Source organism: Arvicola amphibius, chromosome 3, assembly GCF_903992535.2.
Source record: "Arvicola amphibius chromosome 3, mArvAmp1.2, whole genome shotgun sequence".
NCBI lineage: Eukaryota > Metazoa > Chordata > Mammalia > Rodentia > Cricetidae > Arvicola > Arvicola amphibius.
In genome coordinates this window covers 101,052,409-101,078,655 of record NC_052049.1, presented here as the reverse complement: position 1 = coordinate 101,078,655, position 26,247 = coordinate 101,052,409, and the positions used below count along the sequence as shown (strand labels likewise).

General features: G+C 45.2%; 1 protein-coding gene across 3 annotated transcripts in view; it reads right to left on the bottom strand.

Annotated features, from left to right (window-relative positions):
* The window catches only part of Ets1 (ETS proto-oncogene 1, transcription factor), a 123,180-nt gene that overhangs the window by 61,190 nt on the left and 35,743 nt on the right, over positions 1-26,247 (bottom strand). The window contains exon 1 of one of the 3 annotated variants that reach the window (XM_038321672.1): positions 2,131-2,559. The exons of the other annotated variants lie outside the window; for them this stretch is intronic. Within the exon in view, the coding sequence (XP_038177600.1) occupies positions 2,131-2,212 (82 nt within the window). The 5' untranslated portion in view covers positions 2,213-2,559. Of the gene's footprint in view, positions 1-2,130; positions 2,560-26,247 lie in introns of those variants that run through there. 3 annotated transcript variants of the gene reach the window in all.

Below are 26,247 nucleotides of genomic sequence, written 5' to 3'. Positions count from 1 at the left end.
TGTTTGGCCACTGGCTCTGTGGAGAATTTTGCCAAAGTGGCTTAACTGTTCTGTGCCTCCACCTCCCCATCTGAGGGAAGGATATAATATTTACATAAATGCAACTACAACCCAGAAAAAATTATAATGATCAACAAATTATTGTTATTCATTTTCTCTAAGAAAGTACCAGAAAAAAATCTCATCATAGTAAATAGCACAAGACTCCTGACTTCCTGGACCAAAGGAAATTTTGTTGCTCTGTTGCACTGCATTGACGGTCACTTATAAAACATGGTCGGTGGATTAGAAGCTTTTATTTATTTATTTATTGAAATGGATTTTACTGAATTGCTCAAGTTGTTTTTAAATGCACCATGTAGTTCAGGTTCACTTCCAACTTGCATTCCTTGAACACTTTTCCTGATGAGAAAAAGCCAGTGTAAAGACACTTTGTATGACTGCAACATTAGGCCTGCCCAGCTCTATTTTACTGGTGGGACAGCTCAATAACGTTACTTGCCCACAATTTATTTGTATCAATAACTGAAGTAATAGCATCAAATGCTTTAAAAATCTCAAAATTTAATATTGAATTACCAAAAAAAAAAAAAAAAACCCATGCTTCAGCTGTTTGCTATGATCTAAAACACGTGCTGCAAGGGGCTCTCACTCGCGACAGGTATGTGAACTGGCGTAATACACATGATGTTTCCCAGATGCCCAAATCTGTCTCTTCCCCATAAACACACATTGCACATATAAACAAGCCATTCTTAAGGAAAGGGCCTATTAGTTGAGTTTATATCTTCGCTGGGAACTATCCTTTCACTTCTGCTATATATGGTTTCAATCAATTGTAACACTGAGAACTTCTGGCTCCCTTGACCACTCAAAAACAACCTTGAGAGCATCGTTTCTACCTGTAGTTCTAAGTGCCTGAGAAGTATCCACTGCCCCAGGAAAGGTTTCAGCACGGTTCGGACTGTCATCACACTGTGACAAGACACAAGCCCAGCTTTTATACAGAGTCAGCTCCGGGATGAATGTCAGAAGAGTCGGGGGGCGGGGGGCAGCGAGAGATGGGACCCAAATGTCCTTATTAACATTTTGAAGCCTGTCAGAATGTCAAAACCTTATTTTGGCTTGTCTGTTTGAAAGTTTAAAGAAAGGGTTAAAATACGGAGTTCACTCCTGCAGAAAAAAAGGTTAGGGACAGCAACTAAACTTACGGATAATTGGACCCAACAGAGGTTTGTTTTGTGGCCGCTGATTAGTTCCCAAAATGCATCACCCTCTCCTTGTATCCTTTTACATCCTTTCACCTCCAAAGTCACTCTTCTCTGAGGCCAGCTGCAGGCTCCCTATCCTAAAAGGAGGCACAACTCCCTCTCAAACTGCACTAGCTTCGGAGATCCTAGAGTTGACTCCATCTGTTGAGCACTAAAATTTCCTTCTAAGACAGAATTCGGTGTCTTTACTATCCCTCTCTTCTTTAAATCCTTTAAGCCTTCTAAATGAAACCATGAACCAGCGACACTAAGTCACATCTGGTGTTGGGATGCTTTCCTGCTTCTAGGACCTTTGGTACCAGAGAACAAAACACGGCAGAGAACGCCAGTAAAGTTAGTAACCTACATGAATCCCCAAATTAAACAGATTCATTTCATTTCTCCTCCCGGTACCTCCTCAACCTAGCAAAGAGGACCCTAAGGGACCTGTGACAGGGGCTCTCAGGACTCAAGAGTGCTCGAAATGTGCTTGAAGGCCAGGCAGTTCGCCAGACACCCTTTCAGCACACTGCACAGCCCTCGCATTAAGCTCCAATTCTGGGGAGACGCAGAGTTAGGGGGTGACCTGAGAGGCAGTGTCAGCCCCCCTTGCTAACGTGAAGGTTCTCGCTTATGTGGGAAAATTGAAACACCAGAATTAGGACGCTGGAAATTCTATAAGCTTCTTCTCATTAATCACAAAAAAAGCAGCTGTGAAAATAAATACCGTTCCCCCCCCCAAAAAAAAACAAGGGTATCAGGCCACCAACAGTCAGTCCTCCTGGCCTCTGCATCCTTGGCTCCTGAGGGAGCAGCGCAACCCAGAGGAGAAGTGGAGGGGACCCAGAGCTGGGGTGGGGGCCTTGCTGTCGCCACTCACCCGGGGAGGGGAAAAGCTCCAGATCCACTTTTTCTGTCTTGATGATGGTGAGAGTCGGCTTGAGATCGACGGCCGCCTTCATGGTGCCGGGAGTTGAGGGGGCCGGCGGGATGAGAGCAAGTTTGTTGTAAATGTTGTTTTGCTTTTTAATGGGGATTTTGAACCCGGGGGGGAAGGGGACAGGGCGAAGCCGACTTTCTTCCCTAAAAATCTCAAATTCCCGCTGACTGACTGCCCCGCGGGAAGGTGTGCACCTAGCCCGTCAGCACGAAGTTGGCACTTGGCTGAGCAGAGAGCGCGCTCGGGTCCCAGCCTCGCCCGCGCCTCGCTCGCCCGCCCGCCAGCTCTCTCCTCGGTCCCCGGCGCTCGCTTTGCTGGCCCGCGCTGGCTCTTTGCAGCTCGCCTCCGCTTTAGGGCGTTCCTGCCGGAGCCCAGGCCCAGGGTCCCAGCGTCTGCCCTGCCCACTCCACGGGGGCGGCGGGGGCGGGGCGGTGGGGGCGGGGCCTAGCTCCCTCAGCCAATTACCGCCCGCCTCCCAAAAGCGAAAGGAAGGGTGGGCACGCCGGACCCGGGCCCCGCAACGCTGCGCAGCCCGGGCTACTCTGGACGCCGGGCAAGGGCCTCAGGCCACCTCTGGTGAGAAAGGCAGGCGAGGGTAGCTGGCGTGCAGGGACTGCTGCCACGGTCTCGGGAAAGTCCGTCTGATTCTGCACGCATTCTTGAGGGCTTGGTCACCGCTGCGGCGCGCTCCGGTAGCAGCATAGTTTTCCAAGTGCGTGTACATCATTCATTCACAAAGCTTGACACACAGGACGTGAGGCTTGCTTGGGTACGCACCGCGGGGCGCGTGCGGGGGATTCCACAGCGGGTGTTCTAGGAGGCCTCCAGCCTAGACGTGACTCAGAATCCCACCCTTGCGATGGTTAAGTGACAAGCGTAGCCAGCATTGGTGAAAACCTTAACCAGCTTCCCTAAGTCAGAACCAAGCCTATCGGAGACCCCCAGAACTCAAGCCCCAAAGCGCCTGAATTAAACGGAGAGTCCAGAACTCATAACTAGTTCTTCTGCTCTATTAGAAAAAAGTTCCAACATCCTTTGCTACATCACGATATCCACCAGCACTCTGATGTGAATCTCTAGGGCTCATCGCTAGCCCAGAGAATCACGGTGCACATAGTTGTCATATTTGGGAACTCCCAACGCTCCAGATAAAAAGGCGAGCCAGGATAATCCATAGGTTGCCACTGATAATTAGCTAACATACATTAACAAATTACCCAGGACATGGTAACGCATGTGTAGCCGGAGCAAGGCACTGACATCTACCTTTGATTAAAAGACAACATAAATCTTCATGAGCAGCCTCAGGGAAGACCATTCTTGGTACTGTTTCCTGATTTCTAAGCATATGATGAACTCCCACCCAATGTCTGCAACTGTTAACTTCTGCTCTAGGAAATTCCATTACACCTGCTAACTTTCCTCTAAGCATGTTTTGGGGGGCTTTTTGTTGTTGTTGTTTGTTTTACCCTCTTTGGGCTTTAGCAGTGTACAGGATTCCCAAAGCAAATCAGGTTGAAGAAACAGCAATAGAGTGTCAGTCTCTGGGTCCTGGTCCAACCTCCGGGCTCCACCCTTCTTTGGTCACCGGAGAAAAATATGTGTATGTGATAATCCTCATTTTTTTTCTCAAAAGAACAAAGACTGTTGCAGTCCAGCTGTGTTTCTGCAAGGTATGAGAAAACAATGCTGGCCTCCAGATGACAAGAACAGATACTTCGGATCCTGGGAAAAGCTTAGGGAGCCAGCTGATGAATGGATTGTACAGCCACATGCCAAACAAGCAGCAAGGGACAGAATCTTGAGCTGGTCCTGACTTACTATGACATCTGGAGAACCGAACAAGCGAACAGTTTCTTGGGGGAATTTCACTTTCTTGTTTTGGTCTTAGGAAAATGCTGGAGAGTTCTACTCTATTTGCAAAAGCAGCTTGCTCAGAATCACTCCGTCTCTCTCTCTCTCTCTCTCTCTCTCTCTCTCTCTCTCTCTCTCTCTCTCTCTCTCTCTCTCTCTCTCTCTCCCCCCCCCACGGGTCACACTTCTCTTCCTCTACTAAACTAGTATCTAGTTACACTACTGCTTACATGTGTGCATGTGAGACACTTTAAGAAGCCCACCAAGATACGGCTGTGAACATTTTCTGCCCCGGCAACAAGGAGGGAATGTGTTCCTTGTAAACCTTGCACAGTGCCGGTCCATTTGTAGATCTTCCTGCTCCTCTCTCTGTCCCAAAGTGCAGGAGCTCAAATGTGCTAATGTCCAGACGAGAAAGTGGGTTGGGATGATACTGATGGCAAATGTTCCCAACTTCACTAGTCCTGTGAAGAGCCCTGGATCTGGCTGAAAGGCCCCATGGGATGAAAAGCACTGAGAGAGAACCAGTTAAGACAGTTTTACATGTTTGGGGCATTAATAATCCAACCAGGACAGTAGCTCACTTAATTAATATTTGACAAATAGAATTTGTATTCTCTTTATAACACAAGTAGATTTCTTTTCTTCAAACATTCTTAGGTAGTTTAAAAAACATTACCTTCTTTATACCTGAGCACACTGTTTCAAGACTGATGGTTTTTAAAGCGCCTGGTAGGGACGGGGTGTGGGGGAGAGTGTGGGGGGAGGGTAAGTAATATCTCATTGGAGTTTGCTTCCTACTGGGGAGAAAACTGATTTGTATCTTTAAAAATCCTCAGAGTCTAGCAAATTAAATCTGACCAAAGGTTGGGACTCTGGAGAATAGGGATATTGAGTCCAAAAAGGCATGAATGGCATCCAGACAGGGGTCACCTTTATACAGGGATGTCCTCACCACAAGGAGCATCAAGCAAAAAATAATAATCTCCCTTCGTTCTTTCCTCAATCCTGCCCCAAACTCAGTAAGGATATAAAAATGCATTTAATTTCAAAGACTTATGGAAGCTCCAACCTTCCTCTGCAGAAGCGTGCTAGAATTCTCTGCGTTCTGAACCTTTAAAAATAGGCCTCTCTGAAGGGAGCACTAAAACATTCGACCACTAACAACTGATCCCAAGCGAGTTCATGACTCACAGAGGCTGACTTACTGGTAGAAATGTAAGGTTTTTTTTTAAACCAGCTCTCAAGATGTCAGTTAGCAACCTGCCTAAGCCGCACTTGTGGTCTCCTTTCGGGCTGAGAAAAGCCAACAGGCCCTGTCATACCCTGAAAACACGTCAGAAACTTAACTCTGTACCAAGCGGTTTCTATTTGGTGCAAAGTATGGGGGGAGGGGTGGAGTAAAGAAAAAAAAAAACGCCCCAGGCTTCAATATCTACCATTTAAGCAGCAATAAAATGGAAAGTTGGAGATAAGCAGGAAATTAAAATAACTATCAATTAAACTGTAATTCCAAAAGGCCTCAGGGTCAGCTTAGGAACTAAGCCAGGGACTCAGAAGGTGGTGTGGCTGAGTGCAGGCTGGCTCTGTGACCTCACCAAGGCCACTTAACCTTTCTGGTGTCACAACCTCATCTCTGCTTCAGGGAATAAAACCATCCCTGGATCTTTCTAGCCTGGAATACACTCATTAGCTATTGTTCGAGCAATACAATAAACAATGGACCATAAGAGAGCTGCAGTTGTTTGGCAGAAGGGGAGGAGGGTGGGGAGGATTGAAGGCCCATTGGGCCCAGAAAACTCTGTTATAAACAGAGATACTGAGCAGCAAGGATTCAGAAGTGAGATTAAGATTTTTAACTTAACCAATTTGCTCTTACTAAGTTACTAAAGTTAAACCACTTAGTCCTGAAACTCACTCAGGTTCACATGTTTGAAGCGTGGAAAATAATAGCACCCACCTTTTAAGATTATCTGTTTGCTTTAAATAATACCATATGTGCACAAAACTTTAGCAGAATATCTAAGGTAGGAAAGTGTTCAATTAACTTCAGAAGCTTATCATTGTCTTTAGGACCCAGAGCACAGGAGACTAGCACTTTAAATCTGTCTCCCCAGACAACTCTCTGGAGTGGAGTAGATCCTCAGTTAACTGAGACCTCAGATAACTATCATGTCGAATTTTAAAATCCAGTCCCCTTCCATGATCCTTGAACAGAGAACTACCTGGCCTTGCTTGAGAATTTCCAGCACTGACTGAGGAAGAAAAAAACGTGGATTTGGATTTGTTCTGAAAGTGAGGCAGAGAGGTACTGTTCTAGATCAAACTGGGGGCAAAACCTTAGCCCTTTCTCACCACATGATCCCAGATGGAAGCTAGTTAGTGACTTCCAAGTACAGCCCTCCTAGTCAGCAGAGGCTATAAATGAGCTTACTCTTGTCACACAAAAGCCCAATCCCATGTGCATCTGAACAGGTAGATGACCAAGCACTGTTCCCAGAAATCCAGCAGGAATCTGTGCTGTTTTCAGCAAGTACATTGCAGACTAAGCACCCTCGTTCCCTGTGGGAGATAGCTTGGCATGGGCTAGGAGGAGAAAGGGGGTCTGGCTTGGCTCTATTGCTGTCTGCAGTCTCTTAGGCTATAATTAAGAGCCATTCAACTGCATCTGCAGCCCCAACAATGTGGGATGGATTGGCCTAATCCACAGACCAAGCGACATTTTAAAATCCATCAGTTTAGACATCACGTATTCTTCTCACAGCAAATCAGACTTGGCACAGACAGAAAAAGGAGAGGCGCTGCCAATCAAAACTGCAGAGCTTGGGGGCCTTCTTCACACCCAGGGTCAGTGTGCTTCTCCTTAATCTCACTGAATGTCTTTCTCAGGATCGCTGCTGCTTTCTGGGCCAGGAGAATGTAGAATGTGACTGTCCTATGAGCCTACAGGGATCTCATAATTTGGATCCCAATTTAAGTTGTTCTAAATTAGATTAGTGAGGAGATGGGGGGTGAGGGCATTGGCACAGATGGCAAGAAAACTGGGTTCTCGAATAACATCGCAGAAGCCCCTAGCAACAGCCTTTTACCCCGTGGCAACAAGATTCTATCCTACCCCAAGGGTTTCAGGTGGTTTCATCCTAGCAGAAGGTTACAACCTTCCCCTGATCTTACCCGGTTTTTCTTTTAGATTATAAAGACAGTGCCCAAACTTCAAGATGGGTTTTTCTGTATGCATGGCTTGAACTTTACATTCAAATAATTTCACCGTGAAATCTTTTCCCTTCCCTTAACTCACTTTCATTTTTAAATTCAAAGTCAGCCCACCTGAAAGACTTTACCTGTACCACTCTGGAGATGAAGGAGCAGAGATGAAGTGATGGATTTATTTATCCATTCTGCTTTTGGAGTTGGGAGTCAAACAAAGGAGGCTAGAAGAAAACAGCCCTGCCAGGGGAAACAGTAAAGGAATAGAAGGGGGCTCCTCTGGAAACAATGGAGGGCATGAGGGAAGTCAAAAGCACGGTGGCTGTCTGTTCTCGTTTTTCTTTGTCTTGAGTCTCCAAGAATCTACGATGAAATTGGGACCTGGTAATGAACCCAGGACTTTCACTCACGAAACCAACTTCACCATCTCACATGACCAACAACCATGAAAATGGGAGAGGGAGCTCCAAGACAGAGCCTCATGCTGGAAGAGCCACAGTGGAGTCAGGGGAGAATTCGGGTGGCAGGATCCTGGGGGTTACGGACAATGGCAGGTCAGGTCATGCTCAAATGTATGGGTATTTCTCGGGGTTTCTTTCCTCACAAGAACACCTGCCATAGGAAAGGATTTCCTTTTAGAAGCTTTATCTCCTCCCTAGGAGACATCGACTTTGTGTTCAGCAGACTGAATGCCTGCTTGATATGTGTTGAAACACGCATGTCTGTCCCCTCAGTTTCTGTTATACCCTGTGTCATGGAGATGAATATAGTTGGAGCTCAATAAATAACCATATTTCATTAATAAACAGGTAACTAACTTCTTAGAGTCTCAAATATTGATCTGTACAGAGAAAACAAAACTCATTTACTTGTTTTGGTTTGCCTACAAATGAGACGAGGTTGCCCAAAGCTTGCATTAAAGAACTAAACAACTCTCTCCTAACCAAAAAGATACTTCTGGCATTTTTATTCTAATTGATACTGCTCGCTCCGCTTGTCCTTGCATCCCTACAGCCACTTAACATGTTGGCAAGGTCACTATGTTCATTTGACTTTTCATCCGTGTTGTCACGCATGGAGTTGTTTGTGGAGAGTAGCCCTTAGCTCACCACATGCCAAGCTAAGTATCTCACTGTTGGTCTGAGCATTTAGACAGCATACTGCTCATTTCTCGGACTCTGCTCAGGAGCCCTTTCTCAGACTGAATCTTCTATTTCACTGACCACCAGTTGCTCTGTGTGTGTGTGTGTGTGTGTGTGTGTGTGTGTGTGTGTGTAATTTATAAGAAAAGGAAAATACATGCAATGAACTCAAGTTTGTGCACCTTTCAAAAAGAATAATACATGGCTGCCAGGGGACACTGCATTTTCAAATGAATCCATTTGCTATAAGGTATTCAGCGATAAAGAATGAAGGGGTGGGGAGTACAGAAGAGATGAGCGTAGTGGCGATGGTTGAGCAGAATGGGAAGGGGAAAGACACGGAAGCCACCGAACTGCAGGTGCCGGACAAGCATACATGGACGGGGAAAGGTGGCTAACCTCTCTTGGGTGATAGAATCACACTCGCTGCATCTTTTGTATCTGTGCGTGGGATAATCAAGGTGTAGTAGCAGAAAATCTGCCTGATCCCAAGCCACAAGAACCAAGAAATCCATGGGCTGTGACTGGGACTGTGAATAAACGCACAGTAGTTTTCATTTCTTTTTCGACTACCGAAAAACAAGGAAAACTCACACAAGTCACACTGGGAAATACAGTTTGAGTACTTCCCTTTAGTCGCCCACAGACATTTTGCTGACATTAAGCACCCTTCCTTGAGACCCATTATGGTTTTGTAATGAATTAATAGGAATTCCAGTTTTATCAGTCTCAACACTAACAACAGCAAATAACAGAGGATCTAGAACACATGGCACTTGAATTCTCATGCTGCTTCAAATCTAGATACTGAGTGTGTGTTTGTGTGTGTGTATGTGTGTGTGTGTAAGTGTGACTAGAATCTACGTTTCATGAATACACAGGGCATAAATCTGGAAAAACAATTTTAGAGTGTCTAGAAAATTACTCACATTTGTGACCCCCACACACAAGCCGCCACCACAAGTACCACCAAATATGGCACCCCTGTATGGCTGACAGATGAAAGTCCACCTCAAGAAGTATATGTCTGCTTCACTAGGATTGCAGTTCACACTCAATGCTACTTTAAGAAGGCTCAAAAAGAGATGCAAAGTCAGTTAATCTACAAGGAACCAACTGTGCCTCCTTCACACCATGCCTCAGCTTCAAGGTGGAATAAGGTGGCCGGGAGCACTGGCGGTGACACAAGGCTCCGCTGGACTCGGGATTGGCTCCCACACGCTGATGCTCCTTCCTTAGAGACAGTGATGTGAGAGTAGGAAAGCCCACATGGAGGACATGCAAGGATGCCCTGGAATCCTTCGGGCCTGTGAACCACACATGGTCAAGAGCTTCTGACTTGAAATGATAATTCAAGGGAGGAGAAGTAGGGAATAAAGAAGAAACCGTCTAGAAGTCCCTTCTTCTAGACGCTTTCTGCCTGTGATCTGAAACACGTGTTCTCCCAGACTGGGAAACCGGCCTGAAAGACTTCTTCACAAAAGGACATAGGGTGGGACGCACCCGGAGGGACCCATTGGAAGGGGGAGGAACACAGCTGGGTGAGGAGCTGGCAGCTGTCTGGAAGGAAAGAACAAAAGGCAAGCAGCTCTCATGTGGCAGGTTCCCAGGAGAGACCCCTTTCCAGGAATTAAAAATTCTAAATAATGTTGAGAATTTTTTTTAAAAAAATCAAAAAGACTGTAGACTTTTGTTTTGTTTTGTTTTGTTTTGTTTTTGTTTTTGTTTTTTAGGGAGTTCCACAATTCTGAGAGAGACCAATGGCTGGCAACAGCTATTCCACACCCAGAAAAGACCCAGCGCTCACGTAGATGCCTATATTTTAGAGTTAATAATGCTTTCTACCTTGGAGAAATTTTTTAATTGAGTTGAACTAGCTGTAAAGGTAAGGAGGCTATTCCAAAAGATGCTCGTGTTCCCAAACACTAAGAACACTTCTTGTAGCTTTGTGCCAAGCACCCTCTCAGGCTTTGTCCTCCTTATGCAGAACATACCATTCAACTCTAAAACACCTAGGCGGCAAAGAAGTAGAGTAGCAAAGCCCATGCCCCAGCTCTGGATGCTACACTGCTCTACTTCTTTGCCGCCTCGGGGTTGAGTTTATACTGGGTGTCAGAGAGGGAGTATTCAGTGACTCTTAGCTGCTGTTACCACCTTTAGAAATCAGACTAGATCCTACAGTGGTAGTATACGCCTGCAATTCAGACATTCAAAGGATAAAGGATAGAGGGTGGGGAGGTTCAAAGCCACCTTTGGTGTAATAGTTAATGTTAATTGTCCACATGGAGGAATCTAGAATCACCGGAGTGTGCCATCTTGGTTTCAGTAATTGGGGTGGGAAAATTCATCCACCGTGGGTGGTAGGTGGTGCCATGCCCTGCCTGGGTCCCTGGACAACAGTGGATGTCATGTATACAGCTGACACACTTTCCCACTGCCTTCACTTGGCCATCATCACAAACTATGCCTTGAACTGTGAGAAAGAACCAAACCCTTGCCCCCTTAAGTTGCCTGTATCACACAAACAAGAAAAGAAAAAAAAAAAAGACACTTGGTTACATAGCAAGTTTGGGCTCCATGAGACCCTGGCTCACCCCACCCTGCTCTTATCCATACCAGATATGTGACTCTTGATTTAGTGAGCGCCAAACTTTTCAAGAATGTTAATCCAAACCACTGAAGGCCGTTTTCTTCACAAACAGACTAGTAGATGCTGGTGCCCCTCTTGGTGTGTGCCATTAACATCAGATGCAGAAATAAGATAATGCTGAGCAAGCAAATCACACAAATTCTTGATACCATTCCCTTGTAGACGAAAGGAGATCCATTCCCATGGTGGAGATGTGAGAGACTGCTGAGGAAGTTCTAGGCACATGTTCATAGCTGAATACCAATTAACAGCAACAATGAGTTGCCCTTGGGGCTCCTTCCAAAACTGGGTCCTCTCCTCTTGGGTGGAAGGTTTGCTGCAATGATGTTGAATAACGTAAAGAGCATCGTATTTTCTTAAAGGAGCTGGCCTCACCCTTCCTTCAACTTCCCATTTCTTGCAGCAATTCATCAACACTCATCTCTAACCCATGTCAGTGACAGAATTATGGATGTATACAGCAACCCTAAAAGCCATCTGGATGTGAGATGATGTTTTCCTTGCTGGGAATGGCTACCTGTGTGAACTTGCTACCCCGAAGGCTCCTAGGAAGTGCTATAATAGTCTACTCTTTGGGCTGCCATTCTGAACCATCACTGCTCCAGGAACTCCCTCTAGCAACACAGATTTTCTATTCAGGGGGCTTCAGCTACATAATTTGCATATTGGCACTGCCATTTGCCTGGCGCCTGGCCAACAAGGCTGGCGGTATGGGACTCACATCATCGCCTCACTTGCCCTACTCCATCTTGGCAAGACCAATGCCGTATTGTTGGGAAAGCAGAGTTAATTGGTATTTCTGGGGGTGTTTGGTTAACTCACCCCACCTTAGCTCCAAGTTGGTTAAGAAAAAAAACTGAAGGCTTGTCCTTTCCTAAAGCTGCAGTAAATAAATGACGGAGAAGTACTCCAAAAGGCACATGGCAGGTCCTCTGGCTTGCCTTTTCTCTCCTCTTTTTCTTTCCAATGACTTTGGGGAGGTTTGGGCACTGATCCTGCACACACAATACACTTCTTGTTCTTCTTTTCTCTGCAGAGCAGCCGTGAATAGCTCTGTCTAAAATTATAAGTAGGGGCAGCCCCGGGCTTGCAAGAGATCAGAGCTCTCATGCTGGGCTTCAACAAAGACCCTGCTCTTTCCCAACAATTAGTCCGGCAAAAAAGGACATCTATCTCCCTCTATTAAACCCACCACGTGCCTTCAAGTCTGCCCATTGTAAAGCTAATTAAATAACACGCCTCTCTCCCCATGCAGGTCTCCTGATTAGTTTCTCTCAGCCAGAAACTTCTGCAAAGAGCCTGGAGAGAGACAATCCAATCTTCTGCTTCCCAAAATCCCCACCCCCGCATCACCAATTAGCCATAGCCCTTGAGAAGAAACCCTTATCAATACGGTGGAATTCGGTGGAATTCATTCGCGGTCCCATTTCCCCCATAGCTCACACTCCCGTCATTCCCAGCTCGACAGCGTAGACCTAACTGACATTCTTTTGAAGACCATTTATTCAGGAAGGAAAAGGTTTCTAGTACATTGTGGTCTTTGGGAAGCATCTACCCATATCCCAGCCACGGGAATGAAGCATGGGTGACAGACTTAGAGAGGGCCAAAGGGAGATGTACTCAAGGAGTCTTGGGCTGCTGTCCCTTTGTACCGGGAGGCCCAGGACCTATGTAAAAGGCAAGCACAGCCTTCCAGGAAAGGCATTGCGTACAAAGGAAAGGTGGGATACAAGCGAATGTTCCCACCAGCTCTTGTTAAACATCATGTAGAAATAATGAAGCGCTGCCTACAGCCAGGCAGGCAGAGGCCCGCTTGTCATCCTGTCTTCCCCTCGGTGTCATTTCTCCCCCTTTTCCATAGAAGGCCCTCGCTGTCCAGCTAGCAACCTCAGACTTTTGGGAATCTAGGATTATACACTTTCATGCATTTTTTTCTTACAAGCCCTCGTCTCGTTTCCACTACGCTGACAAGACTGATCAGCAAATGTTCCCTCCCAGACAAGGTTTCCAGGGTCTTCCCTGCTGAAATCAGTCCTTTCCTCCTCTGGGACCTCAGGATGAGAATCCTTCAAGTGTGTCCATGCAACTGCTGATGGAGCAATTGCTACATTACTGAAGATAAGCTGAGCCCTTGCCCCTCCCAACTGGTGGAACCACATTGAATTAAAATTTTTATTTCCAGCTTAAAATACAACCTACAATGACTTGGACATATCAAATACCTGATAAAGGTTGGAAAAAAAAATACATAACTGCATGAATAAATAAGGAATGAATGAATGAACGAATGAAACTATTTTATGTTGAATATGGTGGCTGCTATGCCTGGCTCCCCTCTCTCCACTCTCCATTTCCCTCCACTTCTCTCCACATGGCCACTCTGGACTCTCCCAGATGTCCCTTCCTCTGCCTCTGCTCTCCCTTTTATCCGTAATAAACGTTATCCTCTACCATACTTAAGGGCAGCATGTGTGTGTGTGTGTGTGTGTATGTGTGTGTGTGTGTGTGTGTGTTCCCGCCCACACACACCCCCATATACAACTTCTCAAATAAAAACAGGAAGGAGACAAGGCTAAGCATTCCCAGTCATACTGAATGGCTCTATCCCTGGATTGTTCATGCCAGATCCTGGGCTTAAAGCTTCTTTCTTGCTTTTTTTTTTTTTTTTTTTTTTTTTTTTGACTTAAGAAAAAAAAATCTTTCCTTCCAACTGCTTTTAAGAAAAGTCATCCCAGGTGCCATCACCACACCACCTCATGTGGGAGGCTGAGGTAAGGAGGGCTGCCCAGAGGTTAATGATAGGGTCAGTGAGACTGCTGAGGGTACTTGCTGACGAGTCACATGACCTGAGCTTGATTCCCAGATCCCACACAGCGAAAGGACAGAACCAACTTCGGCAGGTTGTCCTCTGGCTTCCACCCACTCACTGTGGCACATGTGCACCCCCCCCATACTAAATAGTGAGGGGGGGGCAGCCTTGAACTATGGAGAGAGACAGCTCAAAACAGAAGAAAAAGAAGGAGGAGGAGGAGAAGAGGAAGGGAGGAGAAAAGGAAGAGAGGATGGAAGAGGAGGAGGAAGGGAAGAGGAGAGGAGGAGGACTCCTCATTCATCGTCGTAGATGCCCCACACAAGTGAGCAGATGACTACCTTTGAAGCAACCCTGAATTCAAGTCTCCCAGGAAATAGTTACGGGCCTCAAACTCAATAGAAGAGGAAGTAGCGTAAGGTGGATGTCTGATGGTCAAATCCCTCACATTCAAAAGCAGCCATAATAATCTGCAGAAGCAGCCGGGCGGTGGTGGCGCATGCCTTTAATCCCAGCACTCGGGAGGCAGAGGCAGGTGGATCTCTGAGTTCGAGGCCAGCCTGGTCTACAAGAGCTAGATCCAGGACAGGCTCTAGAAACTACAGAGAAACTCTGTCTCGAAAAACCAAAAAATAAAAAAAAAATAAAAAAAAATCCGCAGAAGCCACTGCCTGAGGGTTCTCATGTGGCTTCATTTCTAGACATGAGGCCACACACTATCATTTCCTTTGCTCGCTTTCTATCATCAGAGTCTGAGCTCCTAAAAAGGCATGCTTTCTAATATTTATGGATATGTTCATGTGAAAACCAGGAATACTCAAATAATAAAAAATAATAGTAACGGAGTTTGTAACCTCTGACCTGAGACTATGGGGAAGAAGCACCACGGTTTGCTTGGCTTTCCTTTGTTTCAGCAAGCAGCCTGTGTGCTAAAGCAGAATGCCCACTTTGCAATGATGATAACGGCTTGAAATCTTCAGATCAGCTCCTGACTGGCCATAAGCTGTTGTTTTACCCGCCTCTCCCACACCGGAGCACCTTCTATCCTCAGGGGTGCCTAAGGGAAACTAATCCAAGACCTTTCAGACATATTGAAAATATGACGATAAATACAGACAAAAAGGTCTGCATTTTCCTATAGATTTGTCTCCTCAAGATAGGCTTGGCATGAATATAAAACAGCCACTGAGTATCAAGCATGGAGAAGCCACACCTGCTAATTTATCAAGGGTGTATCAAATAGCCTGCACTCCAGGAGTGAAGAGCTGATAAAAAAGAAAACCAGAAATCATGAGTGAATGAGAATTATTGTAAATGAGTATAAATATGAATGCCATTGTATCAATCAAAACAAAATAGCATGTGGATATAATCAATGGGTTTTAATCAAAGTGTCTAGACATTCAGAAGACATATATATTGCAAGTGTGCCCTGTCAGAGTTACTGGATACAAGAATTAAGTACATAGGATAAACACAATATCATCTAAGGTTTCAGAGACTAGCATTTGTTATGTGAACTAGAAATATCTGTTTTCTGAAAATAGCTGAAGTTTTGAGCAATGTTAAAAGGCTTACCAAGACACACATGACACCTCTCATTAGGAGGAAGAAGTGCTCAGAATTTACTAGAAGGAGCAGTGGACTAACAGTTATTGTCAATAAATTCTAGGTATCAGGTGGTTTAAGCAATGCTTCCGGTTAAGCTAGCCATATAATTCCACAACCAGGATCCCTCACTAAGAAATACTCGTTTCATGCTATGGTCAGAGTTCACATCACGCTAACTTTCTGGATCAAACCTCAGCACCGACCATGAATAGGGCATCTCTCCTTTCCTTCAACTGAAGTCAGGGTGACAGTGCTGGTCTAGCATGGAAGTTCAAAGAGCATTTCAATCCACTTCACGGCACAGCATCTCAGAGACACCCAAGAGGAGGAGGAGCGTCACAGGCTCTCCATTTGTACCATCTATCAGGGTGGAGATGCTCTTTCCTATGCTTCATAGAACTCCGATCCAAGACAGCTGCGCAAACTACTGAAGACACTTATTAGCGCAGCTGTCTCAAACTGCCCCTATGTCCCACCTACCACCTTTAACTGCTGTTTTCTCCGGCCACGTCTTTTGTCTTCTGTGGATTTCTATTAGACATGTTCTCACTTTCCCGCCACGAGTCAACTGCCCCATCATTTCTCCACCAATAAAAAGTAATATAGCGAGAGGAAAGAAGGCTTGGGGTGGCAGATGATGAACTGTTTAGCCCGCAGTCCCTACCCATTCTTTCTTAGGAATAAGCGGCGTTGCCTTGGAAGGTGGAGCCAGTGAAGCTCCAAGTAACATATCTGCCTCAGCTTGAGAATGACCTCCCAGCTGCAGAGTAGGAGAAGCAGAGGGAGGACTCAGATCCCTCCCAGGGGAACTAGGGGGCGAGGGAAAGTGACATGGGTTAAAGCTCTGCATCCCGTGTCTGGTGTCTATTGTGCATCTCCTAAAGCTAGAGCAGGAAAGCATTGGAAACTGTTGCAAATGGAGCAGCCTGCCACAGTGCTGGTCTTACTAGAGGCTTTGTTTTTACATGTTTTGGGGAATCCAGAAGTTCATGTGTTCCAACAGACATTTCAGAATAACTGAAGCTGGAATGAAAAATGCACAAACACTATATTCCGGGAGATGTTCCACTGTGCTAAACCTACATATCCCAATCTTGCAAAAGCCATCTGCAAGAAAGAAAGGAAAAAAGGAACAACACGGGAAAGGGAGTGGAGGAGCAATTTCAAGTCTACGACATGTGAACAACTTCAATATAAGAGACATTACCACTTTCCTTAGACTCAGGGTTTATTCCTCCCAAATGCCCAGATTAAATATATTAATTGTATTAATCCTCTTGTCTGTGGTTAACTTGTAGGTCCAGGATGTTTATCAGATAACTGTTAGTGACTTTCTTTAAAATTTATCAAGGACAGCCGGGCGGTGGTGGCGCACGCCTTTAATCCCAGCACTCGGGAGGCAGAGGCAGGCGGATCTCTGTGAGTTCGAGGCCAGCCTGGTCTACAAGAGCTAGGTCCAGGACAGGCTCTAAAAAAGCTGCAGAGAAACCCTGTCTTGAAAAACCAAAAAAAAAAAAAAAAAAAATTTATCAAGGACAATATGAGATTGCCTTCAATGAGATTTATTGACTGATTCATTTGAAAAATACAAAGAAATCATACTTCAAAAGTCTGATAGCTTTGTTGACATCAAATAACTGAAGGAGTTCTGAAATGAAATACTGTTTGTTTCGGTTTCCCTGTAGCACAGGAGGGGAGCAGAGAGCACCAATTTTAGATATGTGGAAATGGATAACCGTGTACATAGCTAGATTTGCAGACTGTGTCTTCTTCCCAAGTCCTTCCCACCATGTTCTTTATACTTTTTCCTGTTGCCTGTGATTCCCCAGCGCTCACCACAAGGTTATAGAGATTCAGGCTGACCTGAGCCCAAACTGAAGGTCTGATATTTAAAGTCAGTATAACTTATGACAAATTACCATGAAAAGATCGACTTACTCAGCTGTAAAATAGAATTAATAATAATTCACAGGATTTGGAGTAAAATTCAAATAGGGTAATATATGTAAAATTTTAACTATGTCTGGCTCGATGTAAATAACAGATGGTAAGGTTTTTTTATTTCAGTATATGTAACAAATATGCCTACACATACACCTTTCAACTCAAGCATCCTCAAATCCTAAAAATATTCCTAAAAATGGGGAAACAATAGTATATATAAGATAAACAGAATAAGTGTATGCTTCAAAAAGAAATTCTGTTACTTACTTCACAGGACACACAACAGCCAATTGAAAATAATCAGAGGCTTAAATAAAGCAACTAAATCAATACAACTCTGCAGGGACAATAGAAAAAACTAACGACTTCACAACTTTTCACAATACACATATGAATAGATGAATTTGGGTTATATCAAAACTAAAATTCTTTTTTGTCTTGTGTCTTGTGGCACAAATTTTCGCATCAGGAAAGACAAAGAATGACTGACATAGGAAGAAACACTTGCAAATTATGCTGCCAGTGAGAGACTGACATCAAGGCTACTACTTACAGGACTCCTAAATATCAATAGTCAAAAATATAACCCAGTGGAAAAGTGGGTCGAGGATTTCAATAAATAAGTTTTCACAAAAGCTATACAAGTGCCTAATTAGCAAATTTAAATATGCCTAGTATTATTAATCTTAAAGAAATACAAAGCAAGAACACAAGAAGATACCGCTTCACATTCATTGTGAGGGGTGTAATCCAAAAGACAGAGAAAATGGCTGAGAATACAGGGAAGGTGAAATGCTCACATACACCTGATGGGAACGGAACATGGGCAGCCAGTAGAGCTAGCTAACTGTCTATCCCATAAACAGTTAAACAGAGACGACTGAGAAATTCTCCCCCAGGTCTATACCCAAGAGAAATGAAAACATGTTCATGCAAAAATTCGCACATGAATGTTCACAGTAGCATTATTTATAGTAGCCACAAAGTGGAAACTACCAAAATGTCCATCAAAGGATGGCAAATAAAATGTGGCACAGCCATCTAGTAGGAATGTTAGTGATTAGGAAGGAAGGAAAAACTGATTCACCCCGGAACAGGGAAAAGCTTTGAAGACAACATGCTAAGGGAAAGAAGCCAGACACCAAGGGCCACATATTGTACGCCTACATTTACGTGAGTACTCAACAACAGATTCACCAAGACGGATATCATAGCAGTCAGCACTGGCCCACAGTGGGAAAGATGAGGGATACTGGCTGTTGATGCCCTGGGATGTGTTTTTAAAAGAACAAAGTGTCTTAAAGTTCAATTTTGATGCCAGTTGCACACTACTAGAGATATACTAAGAAAATACTCTTAAAACATGCATTTTGGGGCTGGAGAGAGGGAGGGCTCAGTGGCTAAGAACGCTGGCTGCTCTTCCCAGTGGACCTGGGTTCAATTCCCAGCACCCAAATGTCAGCTCACAACTGTCTGTAGCTCCAGTTTCAGGGGTCCCGACACCTTCACATAGTCTTCCATACAGGCAAAACATGACTGAACATGAAATAAAAATAATAAAGAAATTATGTTTAAAAACATGCGTTTTAAAGGAGTTAATTGTACAATACATAGTGCCCAGTAAGCTCATGTCAATTGATTATTTGATAAATAAAACAACCTCAGTTTTCCAGAGGCAAAGGCAAGAGGAATAAAAGGAGAAAGAATTTCTCATCATCTAGAAAAACCTTCCCAGTGGGGTCTACGGACATCATCCTAAGACCATTTACTTAACCAAAGTTCAGTGGAAAAAAAAGTCTAACATTTCCATGACCTTCTTTTCTAAACTTCCTAAGTGGCTTAGAGAGAGGCTGCCTGGGGAACTCCAAATGGAACCTAAAAATATTATCTTCTGGCTTTATAAACATAAGGAACACTAATGAAGTGAGGGGCAGCAGACCCAGGAATGGACTATCTCATTCAGGTTGGGAGGCAGGGTGTGGGGGTTGGGGAAGCTGAACACATCCCTGAAAGCAGGCAAAAGGGCCAAGGGGAGGGGGCAGACTTGGCCAGGGAGGTGAAAATCAACACAGGGTAGGAAGAAAAGAATAACAGTGATCTAGGATACATAAAGCAGAACCCGGGTGACCACTATTCTAAACACCAGTAAAACAAGCCCTTCGTGAGCCAGACTGTCCAAGTTTGGAGGGGGAAACTGCTCCACAGACAATCGCCCGGGACCCCCACTTGCACTTCACTTGGAGGCTCCATTGAGAAACATATTGTACCAGTCCTCCCTTCTGTGTCATAAACATTTCTCATCCTTCTCTCCTCCCTAGAGCTCATGAGACACTGCCCAGCAGGCTTGTGTCTGCCCAAGTTCTCTATCAAGTCATGTCATAGACCCTGAGTCTTTCAAGAGAGTCCCTTTACCCTGCAGCCCCAGCACCTTAGGACAAATCCATGTAAACACACACAGATGGCAAAAGGGTTCTCCCAGCTCCTTCCTCTACTGTTCTGCCCAGGAGGAACTCAATAATTTCCTTCTTAAACTTGAATCAGTTTTCTGCGACTAAGAAACCAATAGAGCCGTAACTGGCGCACAGGTTTTAATAGGAAGGAGAGAGTCAGTAACTGCCAGTTTTCTAACGATGAATTTACCAAGAAAAACCAGTAGACTGAAGATTAGGGCCTGAATGCAGAGGGACACACAACAAGACTTGCCCGTAACCCAGGGACCTGCGTGTAACCTAGGTGATTATTCACAGAAAAAACACCCAGGGAAACACCTCCAAGTGTTAAAAGCTCAGAAGATACGACTAGGTTCCTTTTCCTACTATTCTTTAATTTGTAAATCATCTTCAGAAAGGCATGCTGTTTTCACAGTGACTACTTTAAACCATGTGGGTGTGAAAGGTAATAAGCCACAGCCAGGCAGAAGACAAAGATTGCCTTAGGAACAGCCAACCAGCATGGGCTCTCCCTACTCTGTCCTTCCAAACTTCTGCTTGGGTTATAGAGATGGGGAAAGTATTGTCCTCCGTCTGACCACTAGCCCATGGATATTGGACACCCCACCTGGAAGACATAAAAGGACTGAGTGACCAATAATAAAAGAGGGGCAAAATCCCATTGCAAAGCATTTTGACCAAGACGCCTACCAGGTCTTTCCAACAATCAACACAACCAGACAGTATTTCCTTTTTACCTTGGAAGCTTTCCTTCCTACCGATCTGCTCTGTGCACTCGAGTTTCCTAACACACCCCCATCAAATCCTTTTTTAAAAGTTTACATCTTATGTGAAAGAATCAGTCAGATAGATACCACCAAAAACTTATTTCAGCCCCTACTGAAATATCCTCTAGAAAACGGTATTCTGAAAGATATTTGAGAGGAAGTAACTCACAAACTCCTCTAGTAACTAATTTCAAAATCCCATTTCCTCCTAGCTAATGTAAATCTCCCCTCATTTATTACCATGTTCTCCTGATGCTGTTTTAAGAAGAGTTAAATCTGTAACTCATATTTAACATTAATTGGTTTTACTTAATTTCAACTCACTGAATACCTGAGCTCAATTTCTGTAAAAAGTAGTAAAACAATTTTTAAAAACTGAAAAAGTAAACAAAGTAAGATCTGTGAATATTTGGTATCTTATTCTGTTTGTGTTGTAACAAAATACTAACTAAGTAGTAAAGGAAAGCGGTTTATTTAGTATACAGCACCAAAACAAAGGGCAGCCACCAGCATTCACTCTGCTATAGTAAGATCCTCCTGGCAACGAAGACAACACTTGAAGAAAAATCGAGGAGCGGAGAGGAGGGCCACGTGGAAAACAGGAAAAAAGGAATTCAGGGAGTTGTCTCCCTTCAGACGTACTTTTCATAAGAGTCACAACACTCTCCTGAGAACAACACGACACCAACTAAGGATCAAATGACTTCACACCAGAGTCCTCTCTGCAGAAGGGGGGCACTGGTTCCAGCCTGTGGAACTTCAGGAACATTCTCCAACCACCATAGTACCAGCTACAGTGTGGCTGGCACAGGACACAGGGAACATAACCTGCATTGTACCATATGTTAGAATGGCCATTCTCCTTCCCTGTGTATTTTATTTAAAATACAAAAATATCTTGGAGAAACTCCTTGGAATAAAAATAGAGAACAAAACAAAACTGTTCCATCAAATTAAAAAAAAAAAAAAAAACAAAAAAAAACCTGTTAGATCAGAAAGGAATCCTGAAAGAGCAGATGGGAAAGCAATTGTTTACTGAGAAAAAAAAATGGAATTTCCCTCCTCCATCACCCACTCAGTATGGCTGAGAGCTGCTGGCAGCCCTGGGGAATGAGGCTAGTGTGCTGCACCCAGAGCCCAGCCCTTCTTGCTGTCTTCCCCCAGCTCCACTCTCAGACATGTCAATCCTATTCTTTGCCAGGCGCTCCCTGCAGCTCCCTGCTTCAGAGCCGCAGCCCTCCATCACATTGAGTTTAAAATAAAGAGATGCTTTTCCTAAAGAATTCGCACACAAATAATCTCATTACCCAAGTGTTTGCATTTATACAGCAGACATCTTCTGCCAGGAGGGGAGGGGAAAAAATCACTCTACGCTCACTCACAGGGAACAGCTGCAAGGAGAGAAATGGTATTTACTTCATTGTGAAATATTCAACAATGGCAACACTGCACTTTTAAAAGCCTTTTGATAGTAAAACCCACAGGGAACGGCCCCTCCTGTGCTCTGAAAAGCAGCTTCCCCACAATTAGTCTCTTTATTCAGGTCTGAGCATTCTGTGTAAACTTCAGCACGTGCTATGGACACTGTGGATGGCTTCAAGGGTATAGCCTTTCAGAAACGTTGAATACTTTCGTCCTATTCAAGGTCTCCTTCATCTGCCCACAGAGCGTTCCCGAAGTGGGGGATGGGGAGTCGAGGGTAAGCAGCACCAGGGAATGGGACATTTAGGTGAAGGGGAAGAAAAGTCTCCCGACCCCAGCCGAATCCCAACAAAGAAATACCCACTCTCTGCACACAAACCTTGCAAATTGCTGGGTTGGTTCACGCCCTCAAATAACCAGTGTCCAAGCAAAAGAAACCCAAGAGGAGATTCAAAAATATTTGGGACAGTGGCTCATTTCCCTGCTCTATGTCGGAGATTTTCATGGGTCTCTGATTGGTAGGAAAGCTGACATTGTCTTATCTGGGCAGGGCAGTGACATGAGTCAAGAAGGAGGAGGTGCCAAGGAAGAGTAAAAACAGAAACTATCCCAGCAGACAAAATCTATACAGTGAGAGAATGGCTCAGAGAGCGAATTCAGCTAATTTTTCTATCTTTCCCTCCTCCATTTTCCTCTTCTCTCCCCCCTTCTTCCTCCAGGAACTCCAGTCGAGTGTTCCATTCTGTTTAATGGGAATAACATCACCTTGCCAGGAACGGGGGGGGGGGGGGGGCTCAACACCCTAGAGGTGTAAAGAACGGCAACTCCTTCTCACCCAGCTCTAGAAATGGCATTCGCTGGAATGTTCTAGAAAAGGATTATTCAGACTCCCCTTTCACCAGAGGAGAACACGGTATCGGCATCAGCATATCGAATACTTTTCTCCAAGGAGAAATTAACAGAGAAGCAAATATTCACAGGAACCTCATCGGGCTCTGCAACCGTGTCAAAAAACAAGAGAGTCAAAAATCATGATCTACTGGCTTTACTGTTCAGGAAATTTAAACTCAGAATTTTCTGTTAAAAAAGGATAAAATGCCTACCTGCTCCAGACCAGTTTGAAGTGAACGAAGCCTCTTTTTTGTTCTCCCTTATCTCGCCTTGGCTTTCCAGGACAGCCTTCAGGCATATCTGATTTCAGGTGCAGCTGGCCACTTTCATTATAAAAATCCAGTACTTGGGGCTGAAGACATCGCTCAGCCGTTAAGAGCACTGGTGGCTCCTCCAGAGGACCCTGGTTCAATTCCCAGCATCCACAGGGCATCTCATAACTGACTGTCACTCCTGCTGCAGGGGACCTGACATCTTCACATAGACAAGCATGTAGGCAAAGCAACAATGCACCATAAAATAAAAATAAGCTAATTAATTAGAAAAAACAATACTCAGTCAAGGATCATGAGCCAGCCCTAAGTCTTGTTCTGCTAGGATTGTTCATCGAACATACTGGTGAAAGCTGAATACACTAACGTTAAACCAGAAAGGCTCATGTGGCAGGGTCCAGGTAGGATAATCAGGAGGCCATCTCTCCCTGGATTGTAGAGAATGGAAAATTACCAGTTGTCTAAGTGAATTTATCGCAATAGGCCCCATCAACGGTTTCAAGAGAAGTCAGAGATCAGATAGGAAGGGCTAAGACTCCAGAGGACCATGTCTAGGCAGAGACAGTTGTCTGCAATTGTGTAACACTCAGCAATTCACCTGCCATTATTGCCTCTTAGACCCTGACACAACCAGGAGATTGCCCCAGGCACTACTGCCGCCATTCGTCTCCCACTGTGTGAGGTGAAGGTGGTGGGCACAATCTAAGGGCCACTAGAGAGTTTTCGAGAAGCAGATTTAAGGAGTTCTCAGAGATATCCTGAGTAGCACAAAATAAAGCAGAAAGATGTGTCTGGTCATTGGGCAAGGCCGTGATTCTTATCTCCAAGACAATGGGATGGAGACAGCCTCCAGATTTAAATCCAGTCCCTGGGGATCTACAAGAGCAATGGAAAGGGATCTGTAGGAAGGAAGTTGACACCAGTGAATTCATTGCTGTTAAGCAAGATAGAGAGCCGTTTGTGCTCCCTGTTTGCTGCAGGAGGACACAATGGAACCTCTCCTCTGAAGGCAGAAGATCCTAACCTCTCTGGAGTCTCAGACCATTCGGAGAAGCAGGGGAAAGCAAACTCCTTGCATGTAATATTTTCAGCAACATCATGCTTTTCTAAAAATCAGTCCTGATAAAACAAACAACAAAACCAAGACAACCCTCCCTGCCATTTCTTGACAATCAGCAGACCTAATACCTGGCAGAATACTGTCAGGGTTGATGATGTACTAGCAGGGCATCCAGTAGAAGGCCCAGGCAGTTAGGACCTGGTTCTGTACATGTATAAATCATGTGTGTTTTTGCTTCTAGGCATCACTTGACAAAGTTTACCAAGGAGGGGTTCTGACTTGCAAAGAAAGTAGCTTTGGAGGTTTGGGTTTAAATCCCACCTGAAAGGATGAATACAGGTTATGGACGTCGGTTTTATTAAAAAGTAAGAATTTTCAAAGGCCGTGAATAAGTCTTAGTAGGATTCCAGGAATAGGAAGAGCTGATCCCTATAAAAATGCACAGTGAGGCAGAGAAGAGAGGACCAGCTCTCCAGACAGTGAGATAGGGCAGGGTCTGAACTGAAAGGCAGAGGCCAAGCACAGGGGCGAGCTCTGAGGGCCAAAGGCTGCCCACACATCAGGGGAGAGGTGATCTCTCCCATAGTGCAATTAGGCCTCCTGTTTGACCCCTGACTTCTGCCCCCATGGGATATTTATGTTCTCTGGACAGACAGCAAGGGAGCAAATGAAGGAACGTAGGCTCTGAAGGGCATTAGTAGAGGAAGAACTAGTCGAAGGGAAAGGAGGTAGGAGATGGGAGAAAGGAAGGGATTGGAGGGAGGCAGGCAGACAGGCTGGCTGGATTGATGGCCTTACGTTCACAGAAGTCTGTAAAATCTTGAATTGGTTTTCTCTGAATCCATGCCTGGTCCTTGGTCATTTCCACATTCAATCTGCTTGTTTATTTGTTTCCAGACTCACAGTAATTTTGTGAGGTTGGCACTCTGATATTAGAAATTAAGAAATTGAAGTTCACAAAGGTTCCGTGGTTTGTCTTTCGATTGCAGGTCTAAAGAGCTGGGCCCTGGAAGTTAGGTTCTGTTTCTTTGCAAACTGCAAGGACTGAGCAGGGAGGGGTGACCTGCTGGCTCACCCACCTATCTCAAACTCCCACTAGACTCTTGCAAACTAAATCTAAGTCCAAAATCTCATCAGCTAAAACCGTTTATTTCTTAAACAGATGTGCCACCACAAACCAAAGGGACAGCAGGCAGGCCAGGCAGTCCATGTCTCTCCCCCTTCCCGACTCAGCTTTGCAGCTGCCAAGCCTAGGCCAGGGCGCCCCACGTTGGGACGGGTGGCTGGGGCCCTGCCTGGCTGGCAGTGCCGGGGTTAACCCGGCAGCCCTGTGGAGCAAAGATTTCTGTTTTATTTCAGCGGGGGAAGTGTGTGCTGCCTGATTAGCTGGATGGTTTCCTCTTTTCCCATAACCTCCAGACCCCCACGGCCCAAGTGTTTACTCTCTGAAATAAAAAATCTGCTGGTGTTTTTCTTTTTGTGTGCTCGTGTATTTTGGGAGGATTGCAGAGGAGGAAGGCGGGGTCGGGGTGAGGGACCAGCCTGGGGGAAGGGAGGGCGCAGCCTCCAGCTGCAGAAGCTGCAGCTCAGGGAAAGCAACTTCTTAACGAGGGAGCTGGTCTCTTGCTCTGGCAGCTATAAACACACTGAACATCTGGAGGCAGAGAGTCTCTCCTGGCCAGACATGAGCACCACAGGCTGTCCCTGCCCGGCCGTCCCCACCCCCTCGGCTCTCACACCCCCTCTCGGCTCAGCTCAGCTCCAGCTTTCTCACATCATCCGCCCACCCGACCACTTCCATTCACAGAGATCCACAGCGCCCGCTAGCAGTCCGGCCCGCGGGAGCAGAGAGGAGACGAGGAGGCGACGCCAGCCTGCAGGGGCCACCCCGCCCCCCGCCCCGTTCCAAAAGAGGGGTCAAACTGCTAGAAGCTAATAAGAACTCGGTGCCCCGGGGACCTTTTCCCAACTCGGACTA